The 15,080-nt window shown below is 36.1% G+C and overlaps 1 protein-coding gene and 1 long non-coding RNA gene across 3 annotated transcripts in view; both read left to right on the top strand.

Moving 5' to 3' along the window:
* Nucleotides 1–3,412, top strand: part of chchd6a (coiled-coil-helix-coiled-coil-helix domain containing 6a) — a 75,335-nt gene extending 71,923 nt beyond the window's left edge. For both annotated transcript variants that reach the window (XM_058764338.1, XM_058764337.1), the window contains one exon: nt 3,090–3,412. In XM_058764338.1, coding sequence (XP_058620321.1) covers nt 3,090–3,113 — 24 coding nt within the window. In that variant the 3' untranslated portion in view covers nt 3,114–3,412. The remainder of the gene's footprint in view (nt 1–3,089) is intronic.
* Nucleotides 3,413–13,324: 9,912 nt separating this feature from the next.
* Nucleotides 13,325–15,080, top strand: LOC131532566 (uncharacterized). The gene is made up of 3 exons (XR_009268922.1): nt 13,325–13,394; nt 13,989–14,111; nt 14,251–15,080. It is a non-coding gene; the product is annotated as an uncharacterized LOC131532566 (long non-coding RNA).

The following is a 15,080-nucleotide window of genomic DNA, read 5'->3' as shown; positions in this document are numbered from 1 at the left end:
AATCATGAACACTGACCTTAATTGAGGCAAGTGAGGCCTGCAGTTCTTTAGATGTTGTTCTGGGTTCTTTTATGACCTCCTGGATGAGTCGTCTTTGTGCTCTTGGAGTAATTTTGGTAGGCCGGCCACTCCTGGGAAGGTTCACCACTGTTCCAAGTTTTCTTTGTTTGTGGATAATGGCTCTGACCATGGTTTGCTGGAGTCCCAAAGCCTTAGAAATGGCTTTATAACCCTTTCCAGACTGATACATGTAAACTATTTTGTTTCTCATCTGTTTATGAATTTCTTAAGATCGCGGAATGATGTGCTGCTCTTTAAACATGCTTCACTTTGTCAGACAGGTTCTATTTAAGTGATTTCTTGATTCAACAGGTTTGGCAGTAATCAGGCCTGGGTTTGGCTAGTGAAATTTAACTCCGCTTTCTAAAATAATGTGGTTAATCGCAGATCTTTCGTGATTTAATAGGAGGGGGCAATTAATTTTTCACATAGGGCCAGGTAGGTTTGGACAGCTTTTTTCCCTTAATAAATGAAACCATCATTTAAAAACTGCATTTTGTATTTACTTGCATTATCTTTGTGTAATAATATTAAAATTAGTTTGATCTGATATATGCAAAAAAAGTAAAAATCAGGAAGGGACATTCCATAGGCGTAATGGTTTTTATAGTGTACTTACTGTATGTGCTATTGTCCTACACCAACCCTACACCTAAACCTACCCCTTACAGGAGACTGTGCATGTCAACTTTCCCCCCAAAAAACTCATTCTGAGTGATTTATAAGCGTTTTGAAAAGTGGGGACATGGGTCAATGTCCTGAGATGTCACCTTCACCTTGTAATACCTATGTCATACCTTTGTCATTATACAAATCTATGTCCTGACTTTTCACAAAACACACACACACGCACACACACACACACACACACACATACAAACACACACACACAAAATATGTATACATTTTATTGTAGATTTGTGCTTTATTTTTTACTTATGTTTGAATTAAAAACACTATAATATTGCTACATTTATTAATTAGTTACTTTTTTCGTAAATATAATTTGTGAATGGAATATTTTTTTATTTTGCTTATTTTATTGAAACTTTTTTTTTTTTTTTTTAATTATGCAAAAATACGAAAACATTTAACTTCGGATTTAGGATACAAAAATTATTAGCTGTGACATTAAAACTTCAGCAAGGTGCCATTTTATTTAAAAAATATTTGAAATGTCATGCATAATTTGTAGATGTGACGTTGTGCAGCAAATGTTTATGACTTTAAGAAAAAATGTCAGCATTCTCCTGTAATCCTGTGTGTCTAGTGTTGGACTTTGTTAGTAGACAAGTTAAACTTGTGAGATTGTGGTGGAAGTGAGTTCACAGGGCCAAAAGTGTCCATAGTTGAAGAAACACCCATTGATGTGTGTAGGTTACATCTTTTTCATGATCTCTTCTTTTACTAAAACCCTTAACCCTCCCAGAAAGCCAATTTTACATTTGTTTGAATCTCTTCGAGGACCATGCACAGTAATTGGTATCAATGCTGCAGATTTCCTGACCCAGGCTGATTTGTACCTCTGGGTTGAAAAACATAAATCCTCTGAGGTTAAACTGGCCCTTGGTGTTGCTGACAGGTTGCGTTAATTAACTTCCACCCTCTTTGAGTGCAGCATCTTTGCTTTGTCTACATGGTATGCCAAGGAGCTTCAGAGGTCAAGGCCAGGATTCAGAAATAATAGTTGTGCGCGTTGCTTTGAATCTGAGTGATGTCATTGCAACGTCCTCCCTTTTGCCTGATTCTCTTTGTTTCTCTCTTCATCTCCCTCCTCTTCTCATGCCCTGTCCTCCCTCCATCTCCTCCTGCCCTCCTCTCTGGCACACACCCGCTGTAATGTATGGAGCACCTCTGAATGACTGGAATTAAGGGCCCTGACCTTTAGTGGGTGATGATTACAATGTAGTCCACCCCCTCGCTCGTGTGGACCCCGGTCCCACAGGCAGTGATGGCAGTGACTGTTGATTTTTTTTTTTTAAATGTAAACTTTTGCTTTTGCTTTTAAATAAACTGTGGAGGCTACATTGTGGTTTTAGCCTTATAATTAAGATATGTGAATATTAATGTTTTCCATTGTGCTCTATTTTATTCTAAAATGTGAAAGAAAAAAAAATTGTATGTATGTGTGTGTGTGTATATATATATATATATATATATATATATATATATATATATATATATATATATATATATATATATATATATATATATATATATATATATATATATATATATATATATATATATATATATATATATATATATATATATATATATATATATAATAAATTGTAAAACTAAAACACATTTATCTAATTTTTCAAATATTAATTTGGATGAATGTTACATAAATAAATACATAAATAAAAGTGAACTTAATAAAACTTAATCCAAACTTAATTTTTACGAAAACTAAAACTTTTGATGTTCCATTTTCATGGTAATGCAATGTCTGATTTTAAAATGCTTTTCAAAGGATGAATTTAGAGATTTTAAGTTTTCAATTGATATATAATTTCTCATGGTTTCTAAAGTGTGATAGAGAAAAAGGCAACGAAGAAGACTTTTTGCGACAAAGGTCAGAACTCCTGTTATGATGTAGATTTTTCAGGTGCACTCTTGCACACTAATGACTAGTGGGCCCACCGGTGGGCCAGTGACAGTTAACAGGTTGGACAGGACAGTAGAGAGATGACAGGAAAGCATTAGGAAGAGAGAGGGGAGTGGGATCAGCAAAGGACTTCGAGACGGTAATCGAACTCAGGTCGCTGTGAGCACAAATGCACTATATGTCAACACACTAACCATGAGGCTGTCGGCGGCAACGAAAATTTATATAGGATTTCAGTAATTACAATTAATGAATTTATTTTTAATTTTATTTTCTAAATGTGTGTGCATAACTTTGACAATGCATTGTAGTTTTTAAAGTATTAATTGTATTATTGTAATATTATTAATGTACATTTGACTATAAAATTTCTTTGTCTCTCCCTTTTTTTGTCAATCTCACCCTTTCTGAACAGAATCTGTTGGTGAATCACGGATAGAGAGCCGCTCATCTGTGTGTTGGGTTTCAGGGGCCGCTTCATCTTTAGCCTCTCCATCCAATTACATCTGATCCTGGGACTCAGAGTCGCACTCCAGTGTACTGAACAAGCTGCATATTACAGGCCACTATGAGTATTTCATTATCTGTAAAAGTGCTGAGAATGGGATCATAGACATGCAAGGCTTGATTTTTACAAGAGTACGCTCAGGAAATCCTGATACTTTTATTTGTCGGGATTTTATTTATGCATTGTATTTTGGCAAAAGCATATCTACATAAATGGATAACTGCCCAAAGCTGGTCCTGCCTTTGTCTTTTATTTTCCTTTTTCAAATACTTGAGATCATAGCCGCGGGAACATATTTTATCTGGGGGGTGCTGGGGGGTGCTGGGGGATTTTGACAAAATCCTATAAACAGCCCAAACTCTTATAGATTAACATACATATGAAGATGTAGCCTATATGCGAACCAATATACTTTTGTAATTTTAGTTCAAGAATTTTTTCTTTAATATTTCTATTATTTAAGGGGATTTTATTAAATATTAACATCGCTGATACGCAAAAGTTTTGGTCAATGCACTTTATCGAATTCTCTCATCACAAACAACAAAGTGCAGATGTAGCCTACCTACGTGCAATGTAAGAGATTAATTCATCATACACTGCAGACAACATCAGCGATTATAGCTTGTTTTTTTTAGAGTGCTACTCATGCTTCAGTAATATTCTTTGATAATGTAAATGTTCTTTGTTCGCTGTATAATTTGTTCGTTGTTTGAATAATAGTGGACATGCGCGTTATAATTAAACTTAATGTTTTTTTATTAAACGTGATCAGTTAAAATTCAAATTCAGTCTTATTAAAATATTTTGTCATAATATGGATAGCTTACTTGCCTAAAACGTTATGATGTGCGTAGTTAATTGATTACATTAGGCTACAGATTAGACTAGCAGTGGTTTGAGCGCGTTTGACCAGAGACTAGAGCGCAATTAAAGAGCAGTGCTTATTGACGGTGGCCGCCTCGAGAAGCAAGAAAGCTTCGGAAAACAGCTCATAAAAATGACGAGGACGTGAATGGTTTTTACAAGTCGGAATGTAAAATTACGGTAATATCGCATGAACATTCACGTGAAATTCAGTCAGTGTGAGGGGGAGATGTAGGGACGAAAATACAGCCGCACTAGGCTATATATTTCTGGTCAGTTTAATAAATAATTACAAAAATTAAGTATTTTGGGGATGATCGAGGGGCAAAAGGAAAATCTCAGACCCAGTCCTGCGGCAGGGGGTGCTGCAGCTAGTTCCCGCGGCCATGCTTGAGATCCATTTTGACCGTGTCTGAAACTAAATCAGTCTCTTAGTAAATTCAGTTCTGGTTTGTTATACATTGCCTGTCTGACGTTGCCAGTTAAAGGCATAGTTCAGCAAAAAAATAACATTCTGTAATTTTTATTCATCCTTGTTTTTCCAAACCCATGTACTGTTTTTTTTTGTTTGTTTTGTTTTTTAATATTATTATGGAAAACAGAAGGAGAATTAAAAGTAACTGTTTGCAGTTCTTGTATTTTCAACAACAGTTGTAAAGCTTCTAAAAAGTAAAAAAATAACCATAACACTGATAATAATAATAATACTAATAATAATAATTATTATTATTAATAATGTTGTTGTTGTTACATTTTTAATCAAGGAAATATTCCTTAGTTACGCAAAGACAGGAAAACCTTCAAACAGCTGGGGAGTCAATAGTCAGCAGTCATAGTCAATAAAATGTATTATTATTATTATATATAATATGATTAATATAAACAATACAATAACAATTACTACAATATGTAATAACAATTATAATATTTTAAATACTGTTTAATGTTAGAGCTGATATTTAAACTATTCAACTATATTATATTATAACATTGATATTATTATTATTATTATTATTATTATTATTGCATTTTTAATCACAGAAATAGGGACAGTTACACAAAGATAGGAAAACCTTGAAACAACCGGGGACAGCAACAGCAATAAAAAAAAATAGTGATGATGATGAAAATAATAATAATGTTATTAATATTATTATTTGTAATGTGATTATTTATTATATGATTAATGTAATAATATAAGTTACTACAGTGTCATAACACTTAAATACTGTTTCATGTAATAGTTGATATTAAAACTATTAAACTATAAAACTATTATATCATATCATGAATAAATCATACCATAACATTGATAATAATAATAATAAAAATTATTATTAGTATTATTATTTCTATTGTTGTTGTTGTTGTTACGTTACATTTTTAATCAAGGAAATAGGGACAGTTACACAAAGAAGGAAAACCTTGAAAGAACTGGGGACAGCAGCATAGTCAATAAAATATAATACTAATACTAATACTAATAATAATAATTGTTGTTGTTTGTAATATGATTAATATTTATTATATGATTAATGTAATATTAACATAATTATTCATCTTAATTATTACTATATATGTCATAATTATAATATTTTAAATGCTGTTTAATGTTATGTGATATTAAAACTATTTTATTATATTATGTTATATTATATTATAAAATGATTAAATCTTCATTTATGGATGAACTATGCCTTTAGTCAAATCAAATTTTATTCAAAGTTGACAAAATGTTGCGGTATGATTGAATGTAACCTATTTTTGAAATAGGATGAAATTATTTGCAGCAAGAAGAGATGAAGACTTGATTGATCTGTGAGTGGTGACACGGTTTCGGTGTCATACACACACACACACAGACACACTAGCTCAATTTGTTGCTTTTGACATGGTCGGGTCTCCCATGTGAGCTCAGGCAATTATGGTGAGATGGCATCACACACACAACCCTCAATTATCCAGCTGACACACACTGCATCTCCACACACGCTTCAGATGCGCACACACACTCCATGTCAGAATACACACACCTCTCTGTCAAGACTAATAAGGTTCTCAATCCATGCTAGCAGGATTGACTTGGGAATTACCTTGTTAAGAATACAGCCGAGCCAAGGCGGGTTTTGCGGGCCTTTGGTAGTGTGGAGGGCAAACAAGGATACGGTGTTTGGGGGCAACTCATGTTTAAATCTGTGCTGTAGTCTAAGAAGTCAACCTGAAATCCAAACTCATCTTTTCTTAACCGTTGGAGGAAGGTGTTGGAACTTATTTTTGCTTTACTTATTTACTTATTTTTGGCCCATCTTCCCACAGCCGGTTCAATGCACCATCATTTATCTACTGAGATAAACAGAAACACTTTGACATGCTGTAATGCTTTAGAAAAATAAACAGCATGTAATAAGACGGGGTGCTAAAGCATACAAATGTGCGAAAACCTCTACCACAGGCTCTTCAGACAGCGGTCACTCAGAAGTGCGTTGCGCTGTGCGCTGAGGACAAGATGGCAGGCGATAGCAGAAGCGAGGGAAAGGCCAAAGGTTAACATAAGAAGTCCTCTATCATACAGCAATGAGGTCTGACAGCTCAGCCATACACAGCTCACATTAGAGCAGCTGCACTTACCACTGTGCACCTCTGACACAGACTTTCTCATCTCTCATACTGTCTCAAATGCACTGATCAGCGCAAACAAAAACTATTGAACAGAAAACGTGGTACTTTGTGTATGTCGATGTAAGTTTGCAAGAACTGGTTGTAACTAGACCTTTCAGTATAGAATGTGCCTCTAATTTTTTATTTATTTATTTTTTTTTTTAATAGCATAATGTGTTTTGATGCATGCAGATCTTCCTTTAAAAAAATGCAAAAAAAAATTTAGCCACCAGTGGGCTTTTCATTAATGGTATTTTATTTGTGGGAGATACTGTATTTTCGTTTTCTATTTTTCCTCTCTCTCTCTCTCTCTCTCTCTCTCTCTCTCTTTTAAATAATAATAAAATAAAAAAAAACATTTTGACAAAATTAAAGCTTTTTTTGGCAATAAATAATTAAAAATAAAAGAATTGAAGGCTTCACAGAAGAAATCAATGGATTAGCAATAAATTATAATAATAATAATTATATTTAATTTATATTTATTTTTTGGGTTGCAAATTTTTTTTATATTAAAATGTTTTGAAATTGATTTGTCTTTTAAACTTTATTCAAATGGTTAATATCTTTTTTGCAGATCAATGAAAATTATAATTATTTAGATTTTTATTTTATTTATGCTAGTAGGGGATATTGTACTTTTATTGAGCATCACTAATAATGATAATTATTTTTATTTGTTTGTATTCTTTTTGAGCTTTTTGAGCTGCTTGTAGTGGACATTGTATTTTTTTTAACCTTTCATTTTTGCTCGTAGAAAATATTGTATTCCTTTTGCACATGAATGATGATAATTTATTTCTGCTTTTTTTAATTGTTAATTTTTTGTTTTATTTTTGCTTGTGGTGAGCAAGTATTACTTTTATGCATCAATTATTATGGCTTTTAGGGGTTACGGAAGTCTATTTAAGCTACAACTGTAATTACATTATTGTTCTTAGGTGATCTGTTCTTTTTGAGTCAATAATAATGTAATTATTTTAGTTTATTTTGCCTTTTCTTTTTATCATTTTATTTTCTTTTTCTTTGTAGTGGATATTGTGTTCTTTTCGAGCATCAATAATGCTAATTATTTTGGAAGGGAAAATGTGTTCTTTTTAATGTTATTATTCATTCAACTTTCAAGCCATTATTATCCATTTTAGGTAAGTGTATTTATACCATTTCTATGCATTAAATACTTTTTTTGAGAGATAAATAGCACTTTGAAAATGGCCTTTGAGTACCTCTGCTGCTGCCCTTCCAAATTAAATTATTCTGAAATGAAATCACACAAAACTGAATCTGCATTAAAAAACACAAGAGCACTGAGCATGTTTAATCAACCACAGAAGTGAACATGCAACCTTTTGTCAATCCTAGCGGAAAGAATACCATTTCTGTCCTGAGATCCCCTCAGTGTCCATCTGATCTCTGTTGATCCACTCTCTCTGCCTGCCAGCTCAATCTCCGTCCTTCCCGAGCATGTGCCCCTGACATTTGGATTGTGCTAACGGCCAGCCCCGTTGGGCAAACACAGTCTGGCTGAGGCTGTAGAGTGCGCTGTTATTACCATCATGTTATGTGCGCTGTCGCTGAGCCGCTCTCCCTCCTCTAGGGCCCGACCTGCACCGACGCACATGGGCTCCCTGCACTGGAGCCGCAGCACAACACTGATTTAGAGAAATATATAAACACACCTAGCTGACATTACATTACCATACACACTCCGTCTGTCTCTCACGTGCGCACACGCGCTCTCAGCTGACATTTATCTTCAAATACCATGACACTCTTCCTCTTTTATTAGATCCCCTCACTGTGCAAAGATGAGAGTAATTAGAGAGGAACAGCCCCCGCTCTCTTCCTTCCCTTTTTATTGCTTTTCACTCGTCTCCTTTCTTCGAGAGTAAGAGATCTCGTGCCATTGGATGCTATAATGTCCCCACAGGAGTACTGCTGGGACTGGAAGAGAGGGGACGCGTTTCACACTGTGAACCGGTTACAGTTGCCAGGCTTTTAGATTTTCAACCCAAGTGAAGGGCAACTTTTGCCACGACTCTTTTTAAAACTAGCAAGAGACATTTGGACTTTTGATGCTGGATTTCCTCATAAAAATTACAGCAGGATCCAGAAGTCTGAGACCATATTGAAAGTGGGATTCAAAATCTAATTTAAACCTGAAAATATTAAGAAATGTTTAGGATTTGAAATGCTTAAAAAGTAAAGAAACATGACACAAAAATTAATAATGAAGGTAGGTGTCTGTGTACACTGAAATGAGTTATCATAAAATTTATATAAAAAATAAAGCAAGTAAGCTAATATATATATATATATATATAAAGCTCAAATATACAGTATATGAAGAGAGGAGAGCTTAAAAATGAACTAGAACATAATTACAAACAAAAAAGTTAAAAACTTTGAATTTTGAATAAAAATGAAAACTAAAAGAATTTCAAATCACATGAGCCAATATTTTATTCACAATAGAACATAGATAACAACATAAATGTTTAAACTGAGAAATTTTACAATTTTATGCACAAAATGAGCTCATTTCAAATTTGATGCCTGCTACAGGTCTCAAAATAGTTGGGACGGGGGCATGTATACCATGGTGTAGCATCTCCTCTTCTTTTCAAAACAGTTTGAAGACATCTGGTCATCGAGGTTATGAGTTTCTGAAGTTCTGGTGTTGGAATTTGGTCCCATTCTTGCCTGATATACGTAGGTTTCCAGCTGCTGAAGAGTTCGTAGTTGTCTTTGACGTATTTTTCGTTTAATGATCCGCCAAATATTCTCGATAGGTGAAAGATCTGGACTGCAGGCAGGCCGATTGAGCACCCGGACTCTTCTACTACGAAGCCATGCTGTTGTAATAGCTACAGTATGTGGGTTTGCAGGGGGAGCATATGTGACCCTGGACGACAAAACCAGTCTTAAGTATCAATTTTGACAAAGCTGAATAAATAAGCTTTCCATTGATGTATGGTTTGTTAGGATCGGACAATATTTGGCTGAGATACAACTATTTGAAAATCTGGAATCAGAGGGTGCAAAAAAATCTAAATATTGAGAAAATCTCCTTTAAAGTTGTCCAAATGAAGTTCTTAGCAATGCATATTACTAATCAAAAATTAAGTTTTGCTACATTTATGTTAAGAAATTTACAAAATATCTTCATGGAACATGATCTTTACTTTTTAATGATTTTTGGCATGAAAGAAAAATCGATAATTTTGACCCGTACAATGTATTTTTGGCTATTGCTACAAATATACCCCAGCGACTTAAGACTGGTTTTGTGGTCCAGGGTCACATATGTTACTCTAAAACCTTTATACCTTTCAGCATTCATGGTGCCTTCCAAAATATGCAAGCTGCCCATACTGTATGCACTTATGCACCCCCTTACCATCAGAGATGCTGGCTTTTCAACTGAACGCTGATGACACGCTGGAAGGTCTCCCTTCTCTTTAGCCCGAAGGACACGGCGTCCGTGATTTCCAACAAGAATGTCAAATTTGGACTCGTCTGACCATATAACACTTTTCCACTTTGAAACAGTCCATTTTAAATGAGCCTTGGCCCACAGGAGTCGATGGCGCTTCTGGACCATGTTCACATATGGCTTCCTTTTTGCATGATAGAGCTTTAGTTGGCATCTGCAGATGGCACGGCGGATTGTTTACCGACAGTGGTTTCTGGAAGTATTCCTGGGCCCATTTAGTAATGTCAATGACAGAATCATGCCGATGAGTGATGCACTGTCGTCTGAGGGCCCAAAGACCACGGGCATCCAACAAAGGTCTTCGACCTTGTCCCTTACGCACAGAGATTTCTCCAGGTTCTCTGAATCTTTTGGTGATGTTATGCTCTGTAGATGATGAGATTTGCAAAGCCTTTGCAATTTGACGTTGAGGAACGTTGTTTTTAAAGTATTCCACAATCTTTTGACGCACTCTTTCACAGATTGGAGAGGCTCTGCCCATCTTTACTTCTGAGAGACTCTGCCTCTCTAAGACATCCCTTTTATAGCTATGTTCATGTTACAGACCTGATGTCAATTAACTTAATTAGTTGCTATATGTTCTCAAAGCTGAATCTTTTCAAAATTTCTAACTTTTTCAGCCCTTTGTTGCCCCTGTGCCAACTTTTTTGTGTAAAATTTCTCTGTTCTCTATGTTCTATTGTGAATAAAATATTGGCTCATGTGATTTGAAAGTCTTTTAGTTTTCATTTTATTCAAATTAAAAAAACGTCCCAAACATTTCCGGAATTCGGGTTTTATACATATATATAATATTATGCAAGCAAACACAAATGAAAACACTTCCAATGAAAACATTTTCAATTGTGGTTTCAGACTTTTGAACTTACTGTATTTGCATTGATAAGGCAATGCTTTTATTGTTTTCTTTGTTTCATGACCTCAAAGACCTACATTTCTTATGTTTTCTATAACTACCTGCAGTTTTAGGGGTAAAAAGTTAGAAGTAACATATTTCATGTTTTTAAAGTACTGCATCATTTTTGAAGTTGCATCGTAATACCTGACTTCTCAAATGAGTAACATGCATTGTTATGTTTATTCAGGAGTTTATTGACAAATGTAAATGTGAAAATCTCCCTACTGGAGTCACAAGCTTGCATAATGTGCAAAATCAGCATGAGATCCATAGTTTGCTGTTAAGTTTAAACTAAGTCTCTGTGCCACCTCCAAATTTGTAAAATGTAATCCAGAATAAAACCTGCACTAAAACTTACACTTCTAGTTTCAGGAGCAGTTCTGATGTGATGTTGTTGTGAGAACCTTTTTTTTTTTTTTTCAATCAACAAACAAGGTAGGGTTTATCCAGTCTATAACATAAGAGCCCATGGTTCACTTTTCAGACGTTGCCGTGTAAATACTGCTCCAGAGTAATACTTGTTATGTGACACTGATTATTTAGACGGTGTTTTGCTGTTGTATATCAAGATCAGTTGTTGTTATTTCACCATAAAGGCATTAACTGTTGTCAGCACATTGACTAACACCCCATAAAACATCACTGACAACTGCAGCTCTCGTTCTAAATTAACTTAGCATTTCAGATACTCATATGTTTGGATTACATCTCTAAGAGCCTCATTTGTGTTCCCAAAGCAATGAGTCACAGGTTGGTAGTTTCAGTGCCTGCCTGTTCCAATGATATCAGAGCTGTCCTGTCAGATTGGCCTGTTAAGTGGGCTTTTGCTCCTAATGCCCCTCTTACTGCCTTCATCACCATGCTACAGTGGCTTTATTTGCTCTGCTAAACTTCCACATGGTCTTTTAATGGCAGCAGAATTTATTATTAACTGCTGTGACCATTGAAGGCTCTCCAGAGCTCGGGTGCAGAGGATTGTCAACCATGTGTTGTAGACTCTTGAGTAAGACCTGAGGTAAATCAATGGTCATATATTGTGGTAGGTTGTAATAATTTAGAAGGGCCTAGTGCATTGGCAGCTGAAAGGTTGTGGGTTCAAACCTGGAAGTCATTTAATTTATCATTATCATCACGACCAGGAACATGATCAGGATACAACCAGTTTTATGCCTGTAATATGACATTTCTGAGGGAAACAATGAAGGGAGTTTTTATTCTATCTGGAATTTTGTTGGATTGTGAAAAGTAAGCTTTCCATACCAGGGTCTTCTCAATGCTAAACACAACACAGTTGCTTCCACTCAGAATGAAGTGCCACAGAAATTAGCTCAAAAAGAGTTAGAAAGAACTTTTTTAACAGTCATGAAGTAAGTTTCAAACCTCCTAGACAGAATGTGATTTTGAAAACAATAAATGGGTGAATGCCTGAAATAAGTTCTGTGGTTTACACAAGCTCAAGATATTTTCACGCTTCATTCTACAAGATAAAAAACACTGGCAATGTGTGATTTTACTTATTTATTTATTTTGATTTAGCTCAAACTTTACAACTTGTAGATTTTCAATAAAGACTGTCAGTAGCTTAATCATGCTACACTGAAGTCATGAGATTGTGATGTAGTTTGTCTATAGCCTAACTTAAGCTTTTCACTTCTGGCAATTTAAGGTTCATTTGAAAAGATTATCATGATGAATAAAAGAATCATAAACTTTTGTCGGTCACAATTACCCAAAAGTCATTGAACAGCAAAACACCATCTAAACAATCAGTGCCACATATCAAGTATTACTCTAGAGCAGTATTTACACGGCAACATCTGAAAGATGAAAAATATCAAAATATCAAAAGGTGACTGTTCGACATGGCCATAGGCTATATAAGTTTGGCATTACTAATGTGTGGAGGATCAATTAATCTTAAGTTGCAACATTTAATGCAAGATTATAAAAAAATAAGGTGGATAGGGTTTGTACAGCGTGTCGATAGTTTCCCCTTAAAGAACTAAACTTAGAAACTTTAAGTCTGAACTTCATAAAAGCAATGAATTCAGTCCCACGTTGACATCCTATGGCACCCGGTGTAATAGGATGTTTGACAGGCAGGTTTCAATTAGCGTGACTGCACGTCTTGTATCTTTTAATAGGAAATCCGCCGCTGCTGTGCTGTGAGGGAGAAAGCTCCAGTGCTCTCTGCTGCATCTTAATAAATATATAAAAAAAAGAGAGAAGAGGAACTGGGTTTCCACAGCAACTGGCACCTGAGTAACGGCGGAGACGAGCTTGAAGGCATCAGGTTAGAAAATGACATCTTTGCATCCTGACGTGTCCGCATTGATCCCGTGTCATACCCAATTACAGCGCGTGCTGTCGTACAGACGTTTTCTATTCAGCACAAGAGCGCTTCTCAAACGACCACAGGCTGTCGCACTTCTCCTCAGACATCTCAGGAAGTGGATTTAATGAATACCTGCCCCCCACCCCGCTTCTTTACCACCTTTCCATACACTTCTCGTTTTTACCTCAGCGACAAAACGCAGCGACGCCGCACTCGCTTGGAATTCGGGAAGCGGCGCTATGATTGGCAGCGTGCGATACTGAGAAATCTCTCAGTAATCTTTAATTATACAACGTAGTTATCTTTCATCGTCACAGGGAAATGATCAATACTCCCTCCAGATCTGATTCCTGATCCTAGTTCAACACTTTGAGGGTTATTTTTTCATGTTTCATGCCTGATTTGGTATATTTATAATCATAGCTCATGAGGAATCAATATTGTCTTTTCTTCTGAGAGAAAACTGAATATGGAAGCTCTCGTGAGGATTCACTGCAATCTTTCATTCTTATGTTGACTGTCTTGTCCCAATGGATGCACTTGTTTCTATAGCTGCAGCCAGCACTGAAGTGCTCTACAGAACATCTTTGATGCACTCGTAAACTCTGGCCGCATGTCAAATGCTTATACGCTGCACACGTTTCGACCTGACGGAAACAACCCATGAAATCTCAGGTAGGTGCTTGATTCTGCCTGAAATGTGTACTTAGCCCTTACACGTTGGAGAGATGCATTTGAGCACCACACAGTCAGCTCCTCTTTTACTCAGCCCCTTTCAACTGCCTGAACCCATTTTCTGCTTGTTTCGTTCCAGAGTCTCCTCACCGGGGGGAACACGGCCGACAATAGGCCCTAATTAAAGCATGCTGTGGGCTGACAGAGCCCATTCTTCTAGACTGTGTCCCGTTTAAACTGGGCCTCCCTTCCTGTGCCATCCACACCCACCTTACTTCACTAATTTCAAGTGGAACCGTGAAGGCTTAATGGAAGACCTTGGATGACAGGAAGCAAATGCGACCTGGTGGGTCTCTTGGATAGTTTCTTTTGTGCTTTTTTTTGCTCCTGTGTAGTTAGTTTAATCTTGCATTCGATATTTGTGATTTAGAGTGGTGGTCAGATAGCGTTTGAGGTACTGAAATCTCAGAAACAAGCACCGGTTTTCCAACAGTTCTTGTTATCAGTTTGCATTTCTCTGAATCAAATGCAGTAAAATAATCCTTGATAACTGGGAAAAAAGATTGAATTTCCATCACACAACATATATTCATTTTGTCAGGCCGTATTTCACGAGCAAAACAAGCAGCTGGATTTGGAAACTCAGTTTGTAATCAAACTGGACAAAACAAACATCTTATCCTTAATGAAAAGAGTGGGAGGGATGCCAGCTAGACGATTATCAAACCTCTGCCGAAGCCCTTACAAGTACTTCACAAAATGGTCTGACAGATGGGCTACAGCTCAGTACCAACCCACAAAGCCACCTTAGATATATTGGTCAGGCACAAACCCTACCGCATAAACAATGTGACGATCACAGCCGGACCACATCAAATATCTAAGCCTGTTGTCAGGTGGTGGCCAAATGTCCAGTCCATGGATATTACCTAATGGACACTTCCATCCCACCTCAAACCTGGGAGGATT

Source organism: Onychostoma macrolepis, chromosome 23 (genome assembly GCF_012432095.1).
Source record: "Onychostoma macrolepis isolate SWU-2019 chromosome 23, ASM1243209v1, whole genome shotgun sequence".
NCBI lineage: Eukaryota > Metazoa > Chordata > Actinopteri > Cypriniformes > Cyprinidae > Onychostoma > Onychostoma macrolepis.
The sequence above is the reverse complement of the archived record's forward strand: the minus strand, read 5'-3'. Positions and strand labels throughout refer to the sequence as shown.